Source organism: Daphnia pulicaria, chromosome 9, assembly GCF_021234035.1.
Source record: "Daphnia pulicaria isolate SC F1-1A chromosome 9, SC_F0-13Bv2, whole genome shotgun sequence".
In the NCBI taxonomy this organism is placed as follows: domain Eukaryota; kingdom Metazoa; phylum Arthropoda; class Branchiopoda; order Diplostraca; family Daphniidae; genus Daphnia; species Daphnia pulicaria.
In genome coordinates this window covers 2,457,367-2,481,268 of record NC_060921.1, presented here as the reverse complement: position 1 = coordinate 2,481,268, position 23,902 = coordinate 2,457,367, and the positions used below count along the sequence as shown (strand labels likewise).

The 23,902-nt window shown below is 39.3% G+C and overlaps 4 protein-coding genes and 3 long non-coding RNA genes across 8 annotated transcripts in view; 6 read left to right on the top strand and 1 right to left on the bottom strand.

Moving 5' to 3' along the window:
* Positions 1-8,569, top strand: part of LOC124313335 (F-box-like/WD repeat-containing protein TBL1X) — a 258,370-nt gene extending 249,801 nt beyond the window's left edge. The window contains exons 1-5 of one of the 2 annotated variants that reach the window (XM_046778214.1): positions 6,681-6,752; positions 6,817-6,965; positions 7,725-7,893; positions 7,971-8,100; positions 8,279-8,569. In XM_046778214.1, the coding sequence (XP_046634170.1) occupies positions 6,693-6,752; positions 6,817-6,965; positions 7,725-7,893; positions 7,971-8,100; positions 8,279-8,469 (699 nt within the window). In that variant the 5' untranslated portion in view covers positions 6,681-6,692 and the 3' untranslated portion in view covers positions 8,470-8,569. Of the gene's footprint in view, positions 1-6,680; positions 6,753-6,816; positions 6,966-7,724; positions 7,894-7,970; positions 8,101-8,278 lie in introns of those variants that run through there. The other variant, XM_046778215.1, reaches the window with a different exon arrangement.
* LOC124313778 overlaps positions 1-23,902 on the top strand; it is a 311,762-nt gene that overhangs the window by 263,008 nt on the left and 24,852 nt on the right. Inside the window, exon 7 of the mRNA XM_046778589.1 lies at positions 18,928-19,068. Coding sequence (XP_046634545.1) covers positions 18,928-19,068 — 141 coding nt within the window. The remainder of the gene's footprint in view (positions 1-18,927; positions 19,069-23,902) is intronic.
* Positions 13,399-14,698, top strand: LOC124313670. Its single transcript, XR_006910972.1, has 5 exons — positions 13,399-13,615; positions 13,688-13,890; positions 13,982-14,143; positions 14,238-14,573; positions 14,651-14,698. It is a non-coding gene; the product is annotated as an uncharacterized LOC124313670 (long non-coding RNA).
* LOC124313640 lies at positions 14,699-15,591 on the top strand. Its single transcript, XR_006910939.1, has 4 exons — positions 14,699-14,779; positions 14,877-15,048; positions 15,110-15,223; positions 15,297-15,591. It is a non-coding gene; the product is annotated as an uncharacterized LOC124313640 (long non-coding RNA).
* The window catches only part of LOC124313226 (syntaxin-18-like), a 38,697-nt gene continuing 31,220 nt past the window's right edge, over positions 16,426-23,902 (top strand). The window contains exon 1 of the mRNA XM_046778037.1: positions 16,426-16,475. The gene's annotated coding sequence lies outside the window, so the exon portion shown is untranslated. The remainder of the gene's footprint in view (positions 16,476-23,902) is intronic.
* LOC124313714 lies at positions 16,488-17,850 on the bottom strand. The gene is made up of 2 exons (XR_006911019.1): positions 16,933-17,850; positions 16,488-16,699 (listed from the first exon to the last, which is right to left on the bottom strand). It is a non-coding gene; the product is annotated as an uncharacterized LOC124313714 (long non-coding RNA).
* LOC124313339 (F-box-like/WD repeat-containing protein TBL1XR1) lies at positions 20,079-21,735 on the top strand. The gene is made up of 6 exons (XM_046778220.1): positions 20,079-20,402; positions 20,473-20,547; positions 20,610-20,758; positions 21,082-21,250; positions 21,330-21,446; positions 21,625-21,735. The coding sequence occupies exons 1-6, from the start codon at positions 20,268-20,270 to the stop codon at positions 21,658-21,660; spliced, it is 681 nt and encodes a 226-aa protein (XP_046634176.1). The 5' UTR covers positions 20,079-20,267; the 3' UTR covers positions 21,661-21,735.

Below are 23,902 nucleotides of genomic sequence, written 5' to 3'. Positions count from 1 at the left end.
CGAACCGAAGTAAACGGTTCGAAACCGTTTGTACAAGTAAAGTTTGAACGATTGAACATTTCATTCAGAAATATATCGCATTCACAAAAGGACCTAACTGTTCATTTTTTAATTCAAAATTGCCATTCAACCTATTCGTTTGTTTCATTTTAACCTCCAAAAAATTTACTAATTTAGTGGATGGGACAAGCTGCGAACCGCCACCAACTCCATTTAAAATTAGTTTCTTCAGTTCTCAGTTAAGAAGTCCTAAAATACAGTCAACAGTCCATCAACCTAGATGGCGGTAATTCAACTGGGCCTCGGCCGGTTTTCTAGACTGTGACTGAAATGATAAGAGAGGATCAGAGGATCACAATAGCGTTATCAACAGGTGTGTTACAATAACTGATGGCAAATTTTCCTAGCAGACTACTTTAGTCTGTCAAATTGTGTTACATTTACTTCGCTTTTGTTTTCGTTTTTACTTTAAAATTCGCGATGTAATTTACGGGATTTCTCGTGACGTGTCAACTGAAACTGCAAAACTGTAATGGCTGATGGCTCAGCCTGAAAACATGTCAGTGTGTCAAGCAACTTGTATCAAGGGAACTGAAACGAGTTATCTGAGAAAAGATAGACTTGGGAAAGGCGCTTATGGAATCGTTTTTCTTGGTTCTCACCAAGGCGAGGAAGTTGCGGTCAAAAGACTCGAGTTAGACAGATTGGATCAAGAAGACCGTGAAATCAAATTGCAGATAGAACTTGAGCACGATAACGTTCTCAAAATTTTAGCAATTCATGAAGATGATAACTACAGGTAATTCTTTTTGAAATTACACTAGTGTTACGTTCCATTACAGAAATACAATGATGCCATTAACAGATACATCGTACTGGAATTATGTGCGGGAACACTTAGCGATGTCATTGACAAAACGTATACAACGGTCCAGCGCTGCCGTCCGATTCCCGAGTCTTGTACGAAATCACACCTCCTTCACGCCATTGCTCTTAATTCAATTGTTTAAACCACCATCGGCCATCCTTGTTTTCACACTGGGAAGACGACGTCTTTATCGCTGATGGCTCATTGGGGCCAGGCATGATTGAATTGAGTCAAACACTGGCATCCAGTGATGATTTCATGAAAGAACATGGAGGCGTGGCTTTTTCAAAAAATCTTGATTTCAAAAATTTCGCCCCTTGTACCTTCAAATGCAATTTCTTTTTTTTATGGCGCTCCTATAATGGCGATTCTACGTTCTTATTTTCATTCTAAAGTTCTATGTGTCAACCACCACCACCTCCAAGTTCATAATTAATTTAAATACGAATATTTCCATCCCTTTTGCAGAGACGGAGAAATCGCCTGCCGACGTGGACAAGGAAGGAGCCATTCTTTCCGAGATGCTGGAGATCGTGGAGCACAAAGACTCGCTGCGCAGCATGCTCGAAGAGGACCGGCAAAGGTACCGTGAAGTAGACAAGGACCTGGAAACTCAAATGCTTAAGCTTCGGCTGGCTACGCTTCGCCAACGAAAGGAGTCCCAAGTCAGATGATAATGAAACCGTCTAAAAACACCACGTTTTTAAAAAGAGGAGGATGTTTGTAATAAACATTTAAATTTTTTTCCCCCTTTTTTTTATTCTTATCCTCCTCTCTGATTATCGAGTCTCTTCTGTCCATGGGATTCCATCCGTTCTGCGTAAGAACACATCGACTTTTTAAAAAACAAAAGTAGTCAAATTTTTTTACGACATTTTTTCATGAGAGGCCGCTTCCAAAACGTTGGTTAAATTGCTAGTCATTCATTGAAATTAATTGAGATTTGTGCCTTTGGACTGAAAAATGAGATTCACGCAGTCTGCGCTACTTGGTGGCTGTCTTTAAAAAAAACACATAATCTTGTTTGATGGAATAATAACTTTGTTAATAAAACATTTTAATTCTTTCCTTCCAAATAAAATGTATACTTTATTATTTTAAATTAATATTTCAGAATTAGAATTCGACCACTTTGCGTCAGACGTCATTCATACAATGATTCGATTTGAACCAAAAAAAAAGGAATGGCTCTCAAACAAGTTCTGAATTCGTTTTACGACGGACGGAAACGGTATCTCCAGGTAAAGTTATCGCTTACAAAGTATAGGTTAATACCGGATAAATTTCTTGGTGCATCTTACAAAATAATGAATTTAAAAAAAAAAATGTGTGGTTTTAGTTTCATTGCGTTGCTGAACCTACAAGTTGTTCTACAGTTAAAATACTAAGAACCTAAATACTACATTTGTCACACAGGGACTTTCGAAGATGTCGGACATGTGGTTCAAAAAATTGGAAGAGTGCTAGTAGTGCTGTTCCGTTATGCTTTTGGGGGTTTCGTTATCATGTTCGCTAATATTTTTGTCGTAATTTTGTTTTTGGAGAGGTTTCAGCCTCGTTAGTTTAAACGTGTCGCATTTTTTTCGATTTTTGCAATACATTTTTTGTACAACCCTTAACTTTAATGCACGAAAAAAAAAAGAAATTTCAGTAAGCGGTTAGGTTCTTCAATGGATCTCTCTACAAAAATGACGAAACTGAAACTTGTCAATCTAACTCTAGAAGATTTCATTTTCTGAAATCGAAGACTGTAACACTAAAAAGTGAACAATTCAAGAAAATATGAAGCTTGATTATTGAACTTAATTCTTCCTTTGTTATGTCTCCAACTATGTACATTGCTCTGTGCTAAATTCTAAACTGCAATTGTTGAAAGGTAAAATTTGCTAAAAAACGAAAATCTAAGACTCAAAATAAAATTCCGGTAGCCTGCTCACTTGTAGAAACTAACGCAACTTCAAAAGCAAAATTTGAAAAAAAAACTCTCTTTGCCAAACACAAAAAACAAAAAAATTTAATGATCACTTACATTGAGAGCAAATCCGGATAATATTTGGAATCTAGAAGGTAATCCGTCGTCAATTAACAACTGGAATGGCGGCCAGGATGCTGTCATTCTTGTGGTGGAAATGCCGGGATCAGGCCCTGTCAGAATAAACAAAAATAGTTTAATAAACAACTATAAAGAGAGATACACAAATGGTAATGACCAGGCAGCGATATAATTTGGATCGGCAATTGTGGGAAATGCACCAAAGAGTAAAACCCATTTGTACTAAAGGAGAGGCAGAGGAAAGATATTTCTACGAATAAATCAGGCAAGCAGAGAATTCGCGGAATAACGGAGGGGGGGACGCTCATTTATGACGCGTACATTATCAAGGGAACGAGGAACATATTCCTAGAATTTTTTTTTTTGTATTTCTAATAGTTTCTCTACCTCTATCTACCATCTTCCCAGACTCAAATGCAGAGACGTTAGTCATCAACAGGAACTTGCGCAAATACGACGTGTTCCAAACGGAGCAAAATAATCGAGTTAAATTGTTACAGTGTCGCAGCACTGAATTCAAATTGTGCAGTTACGACGTCGATTTAATTACAGTTAATTTGTGTACGTAGCTTCGTTCCCCACGAGAAAGAGCTAGGGTTGCCAACGAGATGGCCAACGTTGAAAATTCACTGGACAATGGTATGTAAATTTTGAAGAACATCCAAATATTTAACCCAAAATGCTCCATTGTGTGTCCAGATTTTTTCAGAGAGGTTGAGGTCTCATTAACAAGCGGACTAGTTGTGAGAAGTTCAAATTTCCACCCAAGTGAGCCCGTTTTAGCCTGTGGGTTTAGTGAAGAAATCGTACTACTCAAGGGATCAAGTCATTCCACTCCAATTTCAACTTGGAAAATCGAACGTCGATTGCCGTGTGAAAGTTCAGTGCTGTCCTTAAAATGGAATGTAAGTAATCCTACCTGAAATGATTCCCCCTTACCCAAAACTAATTTTCAGATTATTAGACGAACGGGACTAAACTAGCAGCTGGATCCCCTGACGGCACTGCCGTTATTTGGAATTATCCAACTGGCGAGAAACGACTTTTAGTTCAAATAGACGGCCGTTCAAATCATCCAGTTGTCGTTTGGAACCCACTCAACTGTAATGTATTTGCCAGTTTCTACGAATCGGTAAGTTTTCTAGAAGCAAAAATTGAAAATTGCGTTCTAAAAGATGCGCAGGATGTTAACGTTTTCCAATCAATATTTAGGCTGACTCTAAACGGGTTTTGATTTGCGATGCATCCGACGACTCTTGTTACTCCTATGATTTCAAATCGAATCAAAATGTTTCGTGTGTTGAATGGATTTCACGCAACCAACTCATTTGCGGCTATGTTAAGGGAACGGCTGAAATTCACGAAATAGAACTAAGCGCTAAGTCAACCAGCAAATTAATCAAGAAACTTGTTGTGAGTGCACGAGTCTCGCACTCGTCAGACCCATACAGTATGTCAGAAGGAGGTATGGGTTATAAGGTTTCGAATATCGTCTGGAACGAAGAACTAAAACTGTTGGCCACCAGTTCAAAAGACAGTTGGATCAAGGTATGCCCCAAAATTTAAACGCTTCATGTGCAAAAATAAATGTTTAACTCCTTCATTTTCAAATAATTGAACGCAGATATGGTCATTGGAAAAAGAGGATCCCATACGCATGATAGAATCCAGTGCTTGTTGTTGCCAATTGATTTGGAGTCCAACGGACCTACCAAATAGCGGAATCGGGAGCGTGGAAAGAGCGATGGAAAAACCATTTTTAGTTGGGTCAGATTTCATTCATCTAATTACCTCAGTGTCCCAAATCGATTATTTAATCAAGATTGCATAAGAGCTCAATCGACTTTTTCTGATCTTTTTTCAGTGGGTTAGAGAACGGATCTATTTTAGTTTGGTCGCCAACGGAAAAGGAAATACAACCAAGTTTGTTTTTCGATGGACATTCCCACGAATTGTATCAAATCGCATTTTCGCCAAACGGACGTTTACTGGCATCGACCGACTATGAAGGAAAATTGGTTATCTGGTCCACCAAGGTAAACAAAGCGAAAAAAAGAAGGTAAAATATTTGACAGAATGGCTATCTTAATTTTATCGCAACGTTTTTAGAATTGGGAGATGATCTGCACCTTACCACCATCAGGGTTTCACCACCGGTGCACAATGTCTTGGGACTCGGCCAGTTCCAAATTGGCGATTTCAGAGGGATCTGGTCAGAAAGAGGTAACTGTTTTGTACTTGGCAAACAAACAACTGATATCTTTATGTAATTTAACGATCCTCTTGTCAATTAACAGTTAAAAATGATTGAATACGTCGTAGCTGAAGGCCGCTGTGCCAACTGCAAGAAAACCTCACCAAATCTGAAGCTTTGCAGCCGCTGTCTCTCCATTTCATATTGCAGCAAGGAGTGCCAACTTTCGCACTGGTCAAATCATAAAACTGTGTGCCACAAAAAGTAATTTCTTTCCACTTTAAATGAGTTCAAAATCGAATTTACAAAACTCCTCCTCTGGCCTTTTAAAAATCTCGTGGGATTGAGAGAGAACCCTCTTAAGTGTTCTAATCTAGACAAAGTAATCAGCTGCTTAATACAGACAAATTTTTAAACATCCTTCTTTAATTCCCTTACCAACAAAATCTGAAAAATCTGGGATGGCAGACGTAAAGATGAGGCATGTCAATGTTCTAACTAGCATGTCTTGAAATGCCAAAGTGACCACTAGGCAACGACCAAGAGACAAAGAAATCGAAAAGTGAAATGAGTCTAATAAACGGATTCAACAACAGAAAAATAAATCCCTTCAATAATAGGGGAATGGGCTTCATCTCCACTCCAGCAAAGAGATAAATCCCGTAAATTAAAATGACAAAAAAGAAACGAGTGATACAGCTCTGAAAACCTGACGATTTTTTAAAATATTTCTTGGTATCTTAGAAAGGACATTTAGATTTTGACACCTATCACCTCACCTTGAATCAATAAACTAAAAATCGGGCGCCATATTTTTCGTACTCGAGACTACAGACAAAAGAATTTTTACCTCATCAGCACGTGTGGCGACCTGATTCCAGCCCGGTTCCTCTGTAGTTGCAATTCGCCAACGAAAATGTTCGTCATAGATTTCTCAGTTTCATCACAGTACACACTACACAGTATAATTTGCAATGTCATATCACATTGCTCCACACATATTAAAAGTTAAAACTGAGTTCTACGTACGCGAACGTAGATACTGATGGATACACACTTCCGAACATGATGCAGTGAAGAACTAGTGAAAATGACAAATGATGTTCCCCCCCTCGAATGGCTCTTTGTTCATAGCGCCAAAAGAATCCATGGCAACGAACTTGGCAAACTGACTGGTAGATGGCGGACTAGGTTCCATAACAAACTGAAGTGGACGTCTGAAAATTAGAACGGCTGTTGAGTGGAAGTGGAGACAGATTTTTGCTCAAAAATCATTGTCAAACGGCAAGTAATAAATAGATTATAAAGATTTTACATGTTTGTATTCAAATCCAAATATACAGTCATGCCTGAAAGTTTCTTGAACAGGCAAATGGCTCTCTATGTTTTCAGTTTAATTTGACGGAAGGGATACTACGGTGCCTACCGTACCCCCAGAATTTTGCGCCCTTTTCTCTTTTTCTTTATATTCTTCTCTTCCTTTACCTACGAAAACATTTACAAAACATTTACATGATGTTATTGCACATTCTCGATAATCTATTCTCTGTTATTTCATTAAGGATTGGATATCACATATGGCCTGGGACGAACGGACGAAATGTTTGGCCGCTCTTTCACTCGACAGATGGATGACGGTAAATTGTCGTTGTTCTTTTGTTGAATGGGCGTGTCATCTTGAACTTGTTGTTTTCCGAATAGATTTGGTCAATGGACAGCGACGAACCCATTGACGCCACAAAGGTCGATGGCGAATGTTGGAGTTTTGCTTGGCGTCCAAACGGGAAACAAATGGACGGCGAGGGAGTGGACGCTGCCAGGAAATCGACCGACAATTTCATTTTGGCTTGGTGAGTCGACGGACGGAACAACGTCTTTGAAAACTTCTATTAAACTAAGAGGATCGACTGGATCTGATATTGATGTGGATTTTGATATTCGCCCCGAAGCGAATAGCTCGATTGTCTTTTTCTCACGCAAGAAAAATGGGTATGGGTAAATTCTGAGGATTGGGAATAAGACGGCAACAAGTTTTTTTTTGTTTTTACTTTCTCGCTCACATAATCGCCAAACATTCCCCCCTTGATATTGAAGGAAGGATAAGAGTTTTCCTTCCTTTTTCCCGCGGCAGGTTTATCAATCAACCGACGGGGTTTGGTGAAAAAAAAAGGATTGAACTAAGAGTATTACATCATATTGATACTTCCCCCTCCACTGCCCAATAAATTACGAATGGAGAATGGAGGCAAGAAGCCACGCACTTTCACGCGAAAACAGAAATTTCCCGAATTTTTTCCATTTTTTTTTTTTTTTTTTTCCATTTTTGAGCAATTGGGTTGCGCGGAAGCGATTGCAGGGATTGCAATTCGTTGCCTTGAGTTGGATTGAATTGTGAATTGCGTTACGTATGCGAATCTCTTGGCCTTGAGACTAGAAGAATTTCCTTTTTCCCGCGGCAGGAATGGACAAGGAGGAAGGGCAGAGCAATTTCGCATTTTTTATTTTGATTTTCTTATGCACGTTTGTGCCTTTTTTCCCCGCGGCAAGAAAGGATAAAGAGGAATGGGAGAAATTTCGCATTTTGATTTTCATTTCTTTTTTCATTTCAGTGGATTGAACGAGGGGCGGATTGTCATTTGGACTCCGCTGAAAAAGGAAAAGACGAGATTTCTCACCAGTCAACATTCAGATCGGGTAGATTGGCTGTCGTTTTCACCCGACGGGCGGTTTCTCGCATCAGAGGATATGAATGGGAAATTGATCATCTGGTCAACTGAGGTAAACAAGCAGAAAACGGAACGGATAAAGTCGGAGTGGTTATCAAACAATATTGAATATATTCAACGTTATTTCAGAACTGGCAACCCGTTTACATCGACGTTGAAGTAAAAATATGGCCCAGAAGTTCCTCGTGGTTGTTTTCGTCTACGGATATCCCTGACTACAAACTGACATTCCCAAACAATGGCCAGGTATATATAACAGGTATATGAACACATATACACACGATGGCGAGGTATAAACGGGATATCCCCTTTTTAAAATGGCACGCCTTAACAATCATGACCCCGAGCATATTTCTCCATTTTCAAATAACGCTTTTTTTATTAGTTAATGCACCTTCACTTCATTCTTATGCTATAATCACATTTCATATAATTAGGTTGTTGTCGTGGAACACGTCGACGGCCAGTAAGAAATTCCAAGTCAAGATTGAAGATCACGAGACGAAATGAGGATTACGAAATGAAAAAAGAAACTCGCGGAAAATGGTCAATCGGATCCAGCAGTTGGGACTTGGTATTTGTTTCATTCGTTGTTGTTTTATTTCTCCATCGGACGAACGAACAATAAAATCCCGTCCAGTGGCACTGCAAACAGATGCGGATTCAGCATCAAAGTAGTCTATTGGTTAAACCAAATCTTAAAAAGGTTTCTGAAGGGGAACATAATAATACAAAATAAAATTCTAGATTTAATAATAATAGACATGTTATTCAAGAATGAGTTGATTCAATCGAAATAGGAATGTGCATTGTGGTCGCTAGTAAGTGCGATACAAAGACGACATTCAGCAGCCAGACGTTAATTGAAAAACGATTAATTTCTTTAAAAAAATATTATTTGAGATCCGGTTCCGACCGGAAGGCTCACTGACGTTCCAGTCCTGGAGTCGATTGTATTGCCGTTTCTTAATTCCCTCCTTGACGATTCCAATAACGTAGGGCAGAATTTTAACAAACAGTGCAACGTACTAAAAAAGCAGCTAGAGAACCGGAAGCCTGATCACAAAAACGAGGATTACGCTCAGTACGCTAGGTTACGAAACGATTGCCCATTTCATTGAGAAATGTATCGTATTCAAATGAACCTGACTGTTCATTTTATAATTTGAAAATGACATTCAACCAATTCGTTTGTTTTCTTTTCATCTCCAAAATGTAAATTTAATTATTCATTGGATGGAAAAATTTCAGAAAAATTTGTTGCTTTATTTCTCAGTTAGGAAATCCTAAACAGACTTAAAGTTACTCGTCAAAGCCAATAAGCGTCAATCAGGTATTTTGCAAATTTATTCACTTACAGATTGCACACATGTTGGAAAGACATTATGAACAACTCTTATAAAGTCCGCAAAAAGTGCATTTTAGGAAAAGAAATTTAACTAAAAAAAACAAAAAAAAGATTAAGCATTCGTTAGTTGAATATAAGGTGATTTTAGCGGAAGTTTAAAATTTGAAAACGAATTTGCATCAATATTCCAACATGTTAACAATATCAAACTGACCACTGGCCACCACAATAAAAGACGAGAAATGTAACAAGATTGCATTAATTAATCGGCAACAAAACAAAATTGATTGACGACGTTAGCTCTTCATAATCCTACTCAACTCGATTGATAAATGATTGACAACCGACGAAGTTCACTGGAAAAGATTTGAACAACACCCTACAGCCACGGTTACCGAGCTATTTGGCACATATAACCCAGAGGGCAGATGCACGAAGAACTGGAAGGAGGGAACGACAAGGCAACGGCGAAATTGAATTGAGCAGACGAAAACAGCCAATGTAATCCATGAAAACGGACATCCGTGAATCAACTTTGAACACATCCTATCAGCTTTACGTTAGCTTACATTCTTCCTCTCTAGCTGGCACGCTACGTCCCGTGAATAGGAAAAGAGCCCGTCAAGAGTTTACGGGCCTTACATAATGATCCGGTCATCATCTCGCACTTATTCCACTGATAACAAATAACCGTGATAGCCTACTGACTACGACCGAGTTGCATTTTGTCTCATCTCATGCTGACGAAGGAGAATGGCTGCAGCAGAGTGCTCACCGAAAACTTTTTTTGACAAATGAAATTGAGAAATGAGAAAAGCAAAAATAAGCTCGGAAAAGTTAATTCAGTCGCTTATTAGGGTAGTATAGAACACAATCACGTTAACTTATTATTCACCAAAAATGTTTGAGGTTTCTCAATTCGAACTTTAGTTGGATACTTTCGGGTCGGAAACAACGATCAAAAGGAAATTTAAAAAATGACAAGATTGAATCAAATGGAGAAGGGAAAGAGAGAAATCAACTAACCCAATTCTTCAACAGATGAGACGACCTAAGCCCAAAGATAAATCTTGTTCCTGGTGAATGGCGAACTGACTGTCAGATGAGTAAACGGTTCTAAATCCGTTATACAAACTGATAATGAAGTTAAACAATTGTTCCTTTCATTGAGAAACATAGTATTAAAATGTACCTAACTTATTCGTATGTTTTAATTCTCAGTGAAAATATCCTAGAAATTGTCAAAAAAATCAACGTAGATGGCGGTAAAACGGCTGCGCCCGCGACCAGTTAACGACTAAAAATTGATAAGAGATATATCGTACAATTGCGTTATCAACAAAAATTGTTACAATAACCGATGGCAAACTTCCTAGCAGACTACTATATTCTGTCATTCTGTGTTACATTTTCTTCCTACGCTTTTGTTTTCATTCCTACTTCAGAAATCGCCATGTAATTTACGTGATTTCTCCTAACGTGTCATCTGAAACCGCGAAATTAGAATGGCTCAGCCTAAAAACTTTTCACTGTGCCAAAAAACTATTATCAAGGACACTGGTACGTGTTACATGAAAAAGGATGTGCTAGGTAGAGGCACTTTTGGTATCGTTTTTCGTGGGTCTCATCAGAACAAGCAAGTAGCTGTCAAAAGACTCGAGTTAGACAGATTGGATCAAGAAGACCGTGAAGTCAAGTTGCAGATAAAACTGAAGCACGAAAATGTACTCCAAATTTTAGCAGTTGATGAAGACGATGACTACAGGTAAAGTTTTCTATGAACACTGCTTTACGTTCGTTTCCATTTAAATAAAATTATGTCATCAACAGATACATCGTACTGGAATTATGTGCGGGAACACTGGGCGACGTTATTAACAAAAATTACAACGGTCCAGCGCTACCGCCGGATCAAGAAGTCCTGTACGAAATCACGAGAGGCCTTGATTACATCCACTCGAAAAAACTTGTTCATCGGGACATTAAACCTGAAAATATTTTGATTTCACGGACAGGCCACATGAAATTGTCAGACTTCGGATTGAGTAAACAAATCAGCACCCGCGACACCTGTTCCATGAGTGGAACAAAGGGAACTCGTTTGTGGATGCCACCGGAATTCTATGACAATAACGAGAAAGCAACTCCAAAATGTGATGTTTTCCCGTGTGGTTGCGTCTTTTTTGTTTTCCTCACTCGCGAAAATGGTGGAATCCACCCATTTGGTGATACAAAAGACCCCCTACAGGTACCCTTAAACATTCGAGAGGGTAAACCAGTCAACATCGAGAGTAAGTCGATTCTTTATTTCCGATTTCAATTGAGACTCATGTACAAATTTCTTCTTTTTCAGAGTTGAATTCTGAAAACTTTGCGGTTTCTTTTGTTCGCAAAATGATTGAACGTGATCCGTTAAAAAGAATATCTCTTCAGATGGTTAAGAACAAGTTACGAAGCATTGTCATGGATTTTCCCCAATTGACTACGAATTTTGCAAGAGAAAACAATGCTAGCAGGGGACAAGTAGATCGTACAATGTACGCAAGTGGTTCATTCAAAAATGTCTACAAAGGAAAGTATATTGACGGAGAACGAGCCGGTGAAGACTGCGTTTGCAAATCCTTCAAACTAGGTAGCGTCTTTGATAAATCCTACTATCAAGTAGAACTTCAAGTGGTGGAAACAGCACTGGAAATCATCAACAATTTCAACAAGCAAAAAGTTATTGACCAAATTTTATGGCTCAACAATCCAGAAATCTGGACCTTTGCCCCAGGTTCAGAAAGAGAAGGTGAAAAAGCGTTAATTGAGCCCATGATTTCAAATTTCGAAAAATTCAACTCAAATACGGGATGGACTCCAGAAGAATCCTCTCCTTGGACTGATGTGATGCAGGCACTAAGTCACTACTCATATCACTCAACTAATCGGCATTTGCTCCTTTGTGATCTCCAAGGTGGAAAGATTGAAAATGGCGCTGTGATAACTGATCCCATTATCATGTCAACTTCCAAGGAATATGGACCGACAGACCTCGGCGACGAAGGTATTTCTACCTTCTTTGCTAACCACACATGCAATATATTTTGTGATTCGAAATGGATGATTCCGCACGTTAAAAAAATATATTTCGAGAAGCGGAAAGGTTCTACAATGGACCTCTCTAAAAAAGTGACAGAGCTGAAACTTGTCAATCAAACTCCAGAGGAAATGAATTTCTGAAATCAGAAAAAAGTAACTGAAACACTTAAAAAATGAAGTTAGGTAATTGTAATAACTTCATTCTTCCTTTCTTATGTCTCCAACTATGTTACTACTCGTTACAGCTGTTAAGTCTAGGCTGCAGTTCTTGAAACGCAAATTTAAAAAAAAATACGTATGATACAATTTAATTATTAATAATTGCAAAATTCAACACTAATTTCATCACACCGGCCTTGATTGACTTCACACACACATATTTAAAAAAAGGCAGTGATTCTTTGAAAGAATAAAAGAAAGAAACTCCTCGAAAAGAATTTGACGGGAAAAACTGAAATACATTGCAAAATCGTGACGATAAAGGGCTTTTCAACGGAATATTAAAACAGTAAGAGTCAAAGTGAAATTCAGTCAATAATATTCCTTTTAACGTGTTCAACCGGCCCACTAGCCAAAGGAACAAGGAAAAGAGTTTCAAAAAAGGTTGGTAAATTGGTATAGATCCCGAACAAAACACTTCGTCGATTTAACACAACTACAAAATAGACTGATAAGTTTGACTTACATTGACAGCAGATCCGGATAACAATTGGGGTCTAGAAGGTAATCCATCGTCAATTAACGACTGGAATGGCGGCTAGGATGCTGTCATTCAGGTGGTGGAAATGCCGGAATGAGGCCCTGTAAGAATAAAACAATAGGTTAATAAACAATTATAAAGAGAGATAAACAAACGGTAATGAACCAGACAGCAATATAATTTGGATCGGCAATTGTGGAAAATGCACCAAACAGTAAAACCCATTTGTACTAAAAAGGAGAGGCAGAGGAAAGATATTCTACGAATCAACTCAGGCAAGCAGAGAATTCGGGGAATAATGGAGGGGGGCGCAAATTTGTGACGCGTACATTACCAAGGGAACGAGGGCCATTTTCTAAGAATTTTTTTTCGAATAGTTTCTCTACCTCCATCTCACATCCTCCCAGACTCAGATGCAGAGACGTTAGGACGTTAGTCATCAACAGGAGCTTGCGAAAATACGACGTGTTCCAAACGGAGCAAAATAATTGAGTTAAAATTGTTACTGTCGCAGCATTGAATTCAAATTTTGCAGTTACGACGTTGATTTAATTGCAGTTAATTTGTGTACGTAGTTTCGTTCCCCACGAGAAAGAGCTAGGGTTGCCAACGAGATGGCCAAGGTTACAAATTTACTGGACAAAGGTATGTACATTTTGAAGAACAACCAAATATTTAACCCAAAATATTTTATTCAATCCCCCATTGTGTGTCCAGATATATTCAGATCGGTTGAGGTCTCGCTAACAAACGGACCAGTTGTGAGAAGTTCAAATTTCCACCCAATTGAGCCCGTTGTAGCCTGTGGGTTTATTGGAGAAATCACACTGCTCAAGGGGTCAAGTCATTCCACTATTTCAGCTTGGAAAGGCGAACATCGATTTCATTGAGAAAGTCCAGCGCTGTTCTTAAAATGGAACGTAAGTAATTCTACCTGAATTTGTATACTTTATTTCCCCTTACCCAATACTGATTGGCTAATGCAAACAAATCTAATTTTTTGATTATTAGACGAGCGGGACTAAACTAGCAGCTGGATCCTCTGACGGCACTGTCGTTATTTGGAATTATCCAAGTGGCGTGAAAAGACTTTTATTTCAAGGCCGTTCAAATCATCCAATTATCGTTTGGAACCCATTCAACTGTAATGTATTTGCCAGTTTCTACAAATCGGTAAGTTTTCTAGAAGAAAAAATTGAAAATTGTGTTCTAAATAGATGCATTAAAAAGATGCACAGGATGTTAACTTTTTCCAATCAATATTTAGCCTGACTACAAAATGGTTTTGATTTGCGATACATCCGACGACTCTACTGACTCCTATGAGCTCGAATCGAATCAAAATGTTTCGTGTGTTGAATGGATTTCACGCAACCAACTCATTTGCGGCTATGATAGGGGAACGGCGGAAATTCACGAAATAGAACTAAGCGATAAGTCAACCAGCAAATTAATCAAGAAACTTGTTGTAAGTGCACGAGTCTCGCACTCGTCAGACCCATACAGTTTGTCAGAAGGAGGTATGGGTTATAAGGTTTCGAATATCGTCTGGAACGAAGAACTAAAACTGTTGGCCACCAGTTCAGAAGACAGTTGGATCAAGGTATGCCCCAAAATTTTAACGGTTAATGTGCAAAAATAAATGTTTAACTCGCTTCATTTTCAAATAACTGAACGCAGATTTGGTCATTGGAAAAAGAGGATCCCATACGTATGATAGAATCCAGTTTCTTGTTGCCAATTGATTTGGAGTCCAACGGAGCTCCCATCCAGCGGAATCGGGAGCGTGGAAAAACCATTTTTAGTTGGGTCAGATTTCTTTCATCTAATATCCAATTATCCCAAATCTATTACTTGATTAAGATTGCGTAAGAGCTCAATTGCCTTTTCCTCATCTTTTTTTCAGGGGGTTAGAGAACGGATCTATTTTAGTTTGGTCGCCAACGGAAAAGGAAATACAACCAAGTTTGTTTTTCGATGGACATTCCCAAAAACTGTGTCAAATCTTATTTTCGCCTAACGGACGCTATCTCGCATCGACCGACTATGAAGGACAATTGGTTATCTGGTCCACCGAGGTAAAATTGAAGGTAAACGTGTGATGGAATGGCTATCTTAATTTTCTCGCAACATTTTTAGAATTGGGAGATGATCTACACTTTATCACCGTCAGGGTTTCACCACCGGTGCTCAATGTCTTGGGACTCGGCCAGTTGCAAGTTGGCCATTTCAGAGGGATCTGGTCAGAAAGAGGTAACTATTTGTACTTGGCAAATAAATAGCTACAATTTCCATGTAATTTAACGACCCCCTTGTCAATTAACAGTTAAGAATTATTGAATACGTCACTGCTGAAAACCACTGTGCTACCTGTAAGAATATTTTACCAAATCTGAAGCTGTGCACACGCTGCAGAACAGTCTCATATTGTGGCAAGGAATGCCAACGTTCGGACTGGTCAAATCATAAAACTGTGTGCCACAAAAAGTAATTTCTTTCCACCTTAAATTAGTTCAAAATCGAATTGACAAAGCTCCTTCTCCAGCCTTTTAAAAATCTCGTGGGATTGAGAGAAAACCGTTTAACTGTTCTAATCTAGACAAAGTCATCAGCTGCTTAATACAGACAAATGTTAAAACATCTTTCATTATCTGATCCAAATTCTTTAATTCCCTTACCAACAAAATAGAAAAATCTGGGATGGCAGACGTAAAGGTGAGGCATGTCAATGTTTTAAGAAAGTTCTAACTTGCATGTCCAGAAATGACAAAGTGACCACTAGGCAACGACCAAGAGACAAAGAAATCGAAAAGTGAAATGAGTCGAATAAACGGATTCAACAACAGAAAAATGAATTCCTTCAAATAATAAGTAAATGGCATTCATCTCCAGCAAAGAGATAAATCACGTAAATTAAAATGACAAAAAACGAAACGAGTGAGACAGCTGAAAACCTGACGATTTTTTAAAATACTTTTTCGTATCTAAGAAAGGACATTTAGATTTTGACACCTATCACCTCACCTTGAATCAATAAACTAAAAATCGGGCGCCATATTTTTCGTACACGAGACTACAGACAAAAGAATTTTTACCTCATCAGCACGTGAGGAGGAGTTTTTTTGCAATTCAGCAATTCGCCAACGAAAATGTTCGTCACAGATTTCTCAGTTTCATCACAATGCGCAGTATAATTTTCAATGTCATATCACACTGCTCAACAAATATTCAAAGTTAAAACTGAGTTCTACGTACGCGAACGTAGATACTGATGGATACACACTTCCGAACATGATGCAGTGAACTAGTGAAAATGACAAATGATGTCCCTCCCCTCGAATGGCTCTTTGTTCATACGCCAAAGAATCCATGGCAACGAACTTGGCAAACTGACTGGTAGATGGCGGACTAGGATCCATAATAAACTGAAGTGGACGTCTGAAAATTAGAACAGCTGTTGAGTGGAAGTGGAGACAGATTTTTGCTCAAAAATCATTGTCAAACGGCAAGTAGATTATAAAGATTTTACATGTTTGTATTCAAATCCAAATATATTGCAGGAAACACCGATGTTATATGGTTCACCAAGGTAAAATTGAAGCTATTAAAACGGGTGATAGAATAGCTGTTCTATTTTATCTCAATGTTTTTAGAACTGGGAGATGATCTAAACTGTACCACCATCAGGGTTTCACCACCGGTGCACAAGTCCAAACGCTCAAAATAAGCCTGTTCAAATAACACACAGAAAAAAGTAATAACCACCAAGTCAACACAAAAGTAATAAAATGATTTTTCACGAGAAGCAATGTAGACTCAACATGAAAGAAACCTCATGTGATGCATATTCTGATGTCTGTCGAAAAAAAGATATAAACTGACTGGCACTGCATGGTGCAAAACCTCCCACAATCCTACATGCCACAGTTGATATTGTCATTGAGTGTATCACAAATTGTTACCTTTCAGCTTTCAGCAGGCACCAACATGTTACATTTAACAAATAAAAGTCAGGCGCTATTTTTTCGTACACGAAAAAATCACGGCAGCTTCATGGCCTGTTGCATCATCGTCAACACGGCCGGCGGGATCTTGATGAACCATTGCGCTTCGATTTCCTCTGGTCTTACCTGAAGAAATGGTTTAGTAACTTTTGACTAAATAAAAATTTTTTCTCAATTATCTCAAATTATTTTCTTTTTAAACAAATGATCGTTTTTCGATTAGCGTCTGGCTTCTTTGTATCGCACTTAATACCGACTACAATACAACTTAACATTTCGAATTGACTTAATTTAATTCGGCACATTTAAATAATAAAACCAAGGAAAACGATGCAAGGATAACACATCAATCTATTGGATTAAGAGTTTAACAGCCGGGTAAAAAAAAATGGTGGTGAATTCAATCCGATTTAGTAACTTTCAAATTGCGTAGCTTTTTGTTACAACGCAGATAAAAACCATTAGGCTATCATATAAATTTTTATTATTATATTATCAAATAAATGACAACATCACCTTGGTCACTATCTGTGCTGATTGCGACATGAAACCGTTTGCTGCCAACCAAATGACGAAAATAAACGAAACTGAAAGGCAAGTCAAATCCCGAAGCGAGAGCGTCATAGTGGGACTCTTGCTGCAATCAAAAGTTTCTGTAGAGCCCTTCAAAATTCTTATCTCGAGTTTTTATCTTTTGTTCGTCTTCACCTTGCCTTCATTAGTTATTTGTCCGCATTGTACAACTGAATATTTGTCAAATTTTCGGTGGAGAAAAAATTAATAACGGGGCTGCAACAGTTTAAAACAGTTGCATTTCGCAAACGGAATTGTGTGCTGAGCTGACGTGTATGCCTATTTATAGGTATTTCATCTAAAACGGAGGTAGGTCTAAATAAATAACGTAAACGGTAAACGATATTTCTTTCGTCTAATGTTAACAAAAATAAATAGATTTACTGTTAATGTCCATAGCTCTACAAGAAGAAGAGTTCTTCATGAATTGGTTTTCGGCTTTTGTCTCTCCTCGTAAGTTTGTTGGACAATGAATTGTTAAATTTGACCCGAATTAATCGCGTGATTGTGTACATTATGCAGTGACATTTGAAGAAAAAGAGGAGAACAAACTCGGCAGGGGGGCGTTTGGGGTCGTGTACAGAGGAACGTTCAAAGGAAATGCAGTTGCTGTTAAAGTAATAGTAAAGGTGCATTTAGATGATGAAAAAAACAAAAAACGGGAAATCGAGGAACAACTCCGGTTGGACCACGAAAATGTTTTGAAACTTTTGCACGTCGATGACTCACGGGATAAAACGTAACGAAGTGGAATTTAATTCATTTTAATTCGAAATTTTCATTGACTTTGCTGATTTTTTGAATTCATTCGCAGATACCTTGTGCTCGAGTTATGTGCCGGAACACTGACAGATTATTGCGAGAAGAAATACAACGGACCTATGCCGCCAGATGGCCTAGTTTTATATCAAATCGCCAATGGATTGCACTACATCCACTCACGAAAATTAGTCCATCGCGACGTCAAACCGGACAACATTCTCATCTCAATCACAACACCCGTTCAAATGAAATTGTCCGATTTCGGATATGTCAAAAAAACAAGTCCTCGGGGAACATTTACTCAGAGTGGATTGAAAGGAACTCTGCATTGGATGGCGCCTGAAATTTTGGAGCTTTTAAACCACAGTCGTGATAGCACGACTGAGGAACTTCCGCGCGGAACAATCCAAAGCGACACATTTGCTGCCGGCTGCGTCTTTATTTACTTCCTGACCCGCGGCACACATCCGTTTGGCAGCAATTCTTTTGAAATTCCGGTGAACATCTTAAAAAATAATCCAATAGAGCTGAATCAACACAAAAAAAGTACAAGCATTTCACTTGTATTTTCATCACGATGGAATTTACAAAAGCTGTTCAATATTTATCTGTTCACAGATTTGCACGGCGATGATCGTGCCCTATACGAATTGATTGGAAAAATGATATTAAAGCCATTGAAAGTAGAGGAAGGGAGAGAGATAAGAATCGCATTGCCCGAGGTCATCAAACAATTGACGACAAATTTAATTGCATCACGTATTAATCCAATTTTTCTATGATTTTTTAAATCAGTCTTCTATTTTTTAACTTTGTATATAATAACAGGTAAATTCAAAAGAGTTGCGCGATTAGTGCGTGAGAGAGGCAGAAAGTGCGTCTCCCGTTTCCACCCGAAGAAATTAGTAATCGCCTGCGGCATTAAAAATGAAATTATTTTCTTTTCTGCCGAGAATTCGTCCATTTCTTTTTCTAATTGGAAAGAGGACGGAAAAAAGTTTCAAATTGGACATGTAAAAGAAATTACGACAATAGAATGGAATGTAATAAGTTAATTATGAAGAGATTGAAGCATGAAGTTGCATTAAATGTTTGATTCCTTTCATCATTTATTGTATAATTTAAAATTGTTTAAGCGGACGGAACTCAATTAGCTGCCATCTTCGATAAATATGACGTCATCGTGTGGAATTATCCAAGTGGTAAAATTCTCTTTCAAAAGGAATTAGACGAACCGATGGATCGAATCGAGTGGAATCCCTTCAGGCCAAACGTGTTCGCTACTTTTCAGGGAGTAAGTAGTTTCTTTATTTCTAATTTGTTTCCATCACGTATCAGATAAATGTCATTTGATCCCCCCTCTTTCTGCAAATTATTCGACCAAAAACCGCCAAGTCCAACCTGTTGACATTTTTACAACCACAACATTTTGTTATTCCATTTTCAAGCTACATCAGGCTTCAGATTATTTCACGTCATTATAGTAAAATCGTTTTTGTTTGACCGCAATCTGGGAGCGTTCAAGTAATACAACTTCACGCAATTTCAAGGCTTTTTCTAACCCTCCCCCCCCCCCCTTGGTCACAGCCCGTAACGAAACTTCATTTTATTACGTCACAAAATGCTCAACACCCCCACCCTTTTTTTCGAGAAGAAGAACTTGTTTTTTGTAAAAACAAATTTTGCCCGTCCTAGGGTGGCGATGGCCAAGTGACGTCATATTTTGGCCTTCCCCCATGTCACATTTTTGTTACCCCCCTCCCCCACCTCGAAGCGTGACGTATTGAACGCTCCCTCTTCTCATCCTCCCTTCTATTAAAATGGCTTCGTCTCTTCCTCCAATTTTAACTTTTTCTTCTTTTTAGTTCCTGAATGAAAAAATTGTTTTCTTCTTCAATTCCTGTCCCGTCGACCACCGGCCATTTCATTTCTGCACAATCAAACATGAGGAAGACATCATGAGTTTTCAGTGGATCTCTGAGAATCGAGTCGCTATTTGCTTAAACAAAAGAGGCAGAGGAATTGAAATTTGGAAAATTGACGAATCGACAACTTCCACAAAAAAACTCGATAAACGATTCCAACATGAACGCGTGAGTTTTGTTTACCCATTGACATGTCATTGAACATTCTCGATAATCTATTCTCTGTTATTTCATTAAGGATTGGATATCACATATGGCATGGGACGAAAGAACGAAATATTTGGCCGTTTGTTCTGACGACAGATGGATTAAGGTAAATTGTCGTTGCTGTTCAAGTTCAACATAACACGCCCATTTTGCCTTTCTTTCGAATAGATTTGGTCAATGGACAGCGACAGACCCATTCATAAAACAAAGGTCGATGGCAGATGTTGGAGATTGGCTTGGCGTCCTAACGGGAAATCAACGGACGACGAGGGAGTGGACGCGGCCAGGAAATCGGCCGACAATTTCATTTTGGCTTGGTGAGTTTATCACTACGGACGGATCAACGTCTTTGAAAAATGGGATTGAACTGAGAGTTTTGCACCCACTTTTTTATATTCGTCCCCGTAGCGAATTCTTTGATTATCCTTTTCTCAAGAAAAACAAGAAAAATGGGGTAAATACTGAAGGTACAATAGGAGGGCGTGGAGGCAAGATTTTTTTGTTTGCGCATTTTCCCTCGCAAACCTTTAACTTCTTGGCTTTGAAGGAAGGATAGAGTTTCCCTACCTTTTTCCCGTGGCTGGAATGGACAAGGAGGAAGGGGAGCAATTTCGAATTTTTGATTTTCATTTTCATTCAGTAGATTGGACGAGGGGGAGATTGTCATTTGGACTCCGTTGGATTTAAAGGAAAAGACGAGAATTCTCAGTCTACATTCAAGTATTGTACATTCGATGTCGTTTTCACCCGACGGACGGTTTCTCGCATCAACGGACGAGGATTGGAAATTGATCATCTGGGCAACTGAGGTAAAACAAGAAAGCGGAACGGATAAAGAGGGAGTGATATTTGGTTGTAATACAATTTATATATTCAACGCTTTTTCAGAATTGGGAAACCGTTTACATCGGCGAAGGACAAGGATGGGGCAAACCTTTCTCGTGGTTGTCTCCGTCTACGGATGTCCCTAACTACAAATTGACGTTCGAATCAGACAGTAAAAAGGTATAAACTTATTTGTTTTTTAAAAGGCACACCATAACAATCATGGCCAGAGCATATTTCTTTATTTTCAAATAACGAATTTTCAAATATATATATTCAAAAATAAATAAATATTTATTAGTTAATGCACCTTCACTTCATTCTTATGCTATAATCACATCACATCTCATATGATTAGGTTTTTGTCGTGGAACACGTCGACGGCCAGTGTTAAATTCCACGCAAAGATGATGATCACGAGAGGAAATGGGGTTGCGGATTGCGAAAGAAAAAGAAGTTCATTTGTTTCATTCGCATTGATTGTTTTAAATCCGATGTGGCACTAGCTGCAAACAACGGATCCAGCATCATTCCAGAAGTCTATTGGTGGAACAAAATCATAAAAAGGTTTCTGTAGGAAAAAATAATTCTAGAAAATATAATTCTTGATTTAATAATAAAAAGATATTCAAAAGGTAGTTGAGTTCAATTCGAAATGTTAAGTATATTGTGGTCGGTAGTAAGTGCAAATACAAAGACAAGACTTCCAAACGCCATCGAAAAATGATTCATTTCTTCATTTTAAAAAATCAATTTGAGATAGAACAAATTGTTATTTAGTCAAAAGTTAAATTGGGTTTTTAAGAAAATAAGTAACGAAACCTTGTCAAAAGTGAAGGTCACTAACAATCGCCCTACGGATGCCAAACTAAATTGATGATTACTATTTTCACTAAATCAATTGAGTTTTGATTTGTTTTGTCATAAAAATTGTCCCCAACCTTCAACCCATCGAGTTGATGATTGGCCGGTAGAAGCGATGATTGTGCAACTCGCGGGTGAATTGGTAACTGGACTTGTTGTCGACGTGCAAAACGGTCGCCGGGCACGGCTCGATGGCCGGCAACATAAAACTCTTTTTGTAAAGAGATCCGTCCGCCTCGTGATGTTGGCCCGTGTGCTGCTGGCCGCCGCCCAGTGAGAACGACGACTCGGTGGCCTGGTGCTTCCGCCTCGCCTGCTGGGCAACCACTTGGTCCCTCGTCATTGGCTGCGAATATTTATGTGCATTGTTCTGATTGATGGCATTCATCCGGTTCCGGCCGGAAGGTTCACTGACGTTCCAGTCCTGGAGTCGATTGCTGGTGCGGGGCCTCGTCATTTGACTCTTCTGCGCTCCATCCAGCGGAATAAAAGAATCATGGGCCTCGCTGGTCATGGCCGGCGAATTTCCCGATCCGAATTGAATCGACGACTCCATTTGGCGGACTCGGTTCATATTGGGTCCCGTCTGGAAGTAGCCGATCCCGGCCGGCTGTTGTCCGTCAAACTGTTGACTCACCCGACGGGCTCCGGCCGCCGGCCGGCTGTTGTTATTCCCCCAGGAGGAATCGTTGCTCTGCAACTGGCCGACCGGTTTGGCAATGGTCGGCCGCTGGACGCGGTGCTCCGGGTAATCCGCTTTGACCACCGACTCGGTGGCGAAATCCCCTCCGACCACGGCCAAAGTGCTGTGCATCCGCTTGATTTCCGGTCGGACGGGCTCGGCCTTCTGGACGTAGGATTGCATGTAGGCCGTCTGGAGGTCGACGTCGCCTTCCATTTTGAGATTGTCGTGCAACTTGTTGATGATGGGCCGTTTCGACTCGAACTGGTGGCCGTAGTCGCGCTGGGTCGATTGCGGCTGCTGGTCGCCGGCCTTGTAATAGGCCCGTTGGTCGGATGCACCGGAATGTTGTCCTGCAATTTCTTGATGATGGGCCGCTCGGCGTGAAATTCCACGTAATCCTTGCGTGACTGGCAGCGCTGAATTTCAATGTGTCCTCCATCCTTTGAATTCCGGGCCAATTTTTTATTTGCCTCCCCCCCTCGATATCCATCACCCAACCCAAAAGAAAATGTACGGGGATGGATTCCTTTATAACCAAACGCATACCTAATTTGTGTTATAAAAAGTCACCCGGCTGTTCACGACTGTTGCCCTCACTTTAAGTTCCTTGTTGCAGTTTCTGTAAATTCCCGGCAGTCCAGGAAACGTTTGGAGACTGGTTAAAATGTTTCATCAAGAAGCTTCGAGTTTTATCAAGAAAGGCGGCGACAACGACCGGAACACATCTGTGTTAGATTTCGAAATGACGAAACGAATAACTATGAAATTAGGGGAAATGGGGACCGTTTTGGGTGGTGGACGTGGAAAAATATGTTCGGGACCTTTTTGAGGGTGAAAAAAAAATCAAACCATTTCTTTACCATAAAGTGTAACTTCTACGAGAATCGAACTCTCGTTCGTCAAACAGGCGCCTGTTGTTATGCAACTAGGATGCAAATTCCACGACCACACGCACACCGAGATTTGCATGAACCCCGCCAATTCAAATAAATCAAATACCAACATGAAAAAGGAGGTGCCGGTGTGGAGGCAGAGCCCTCCTTGTCACAACACTTTCTCTTTGTTTGAGGTGTTTAAAGTCAAAATG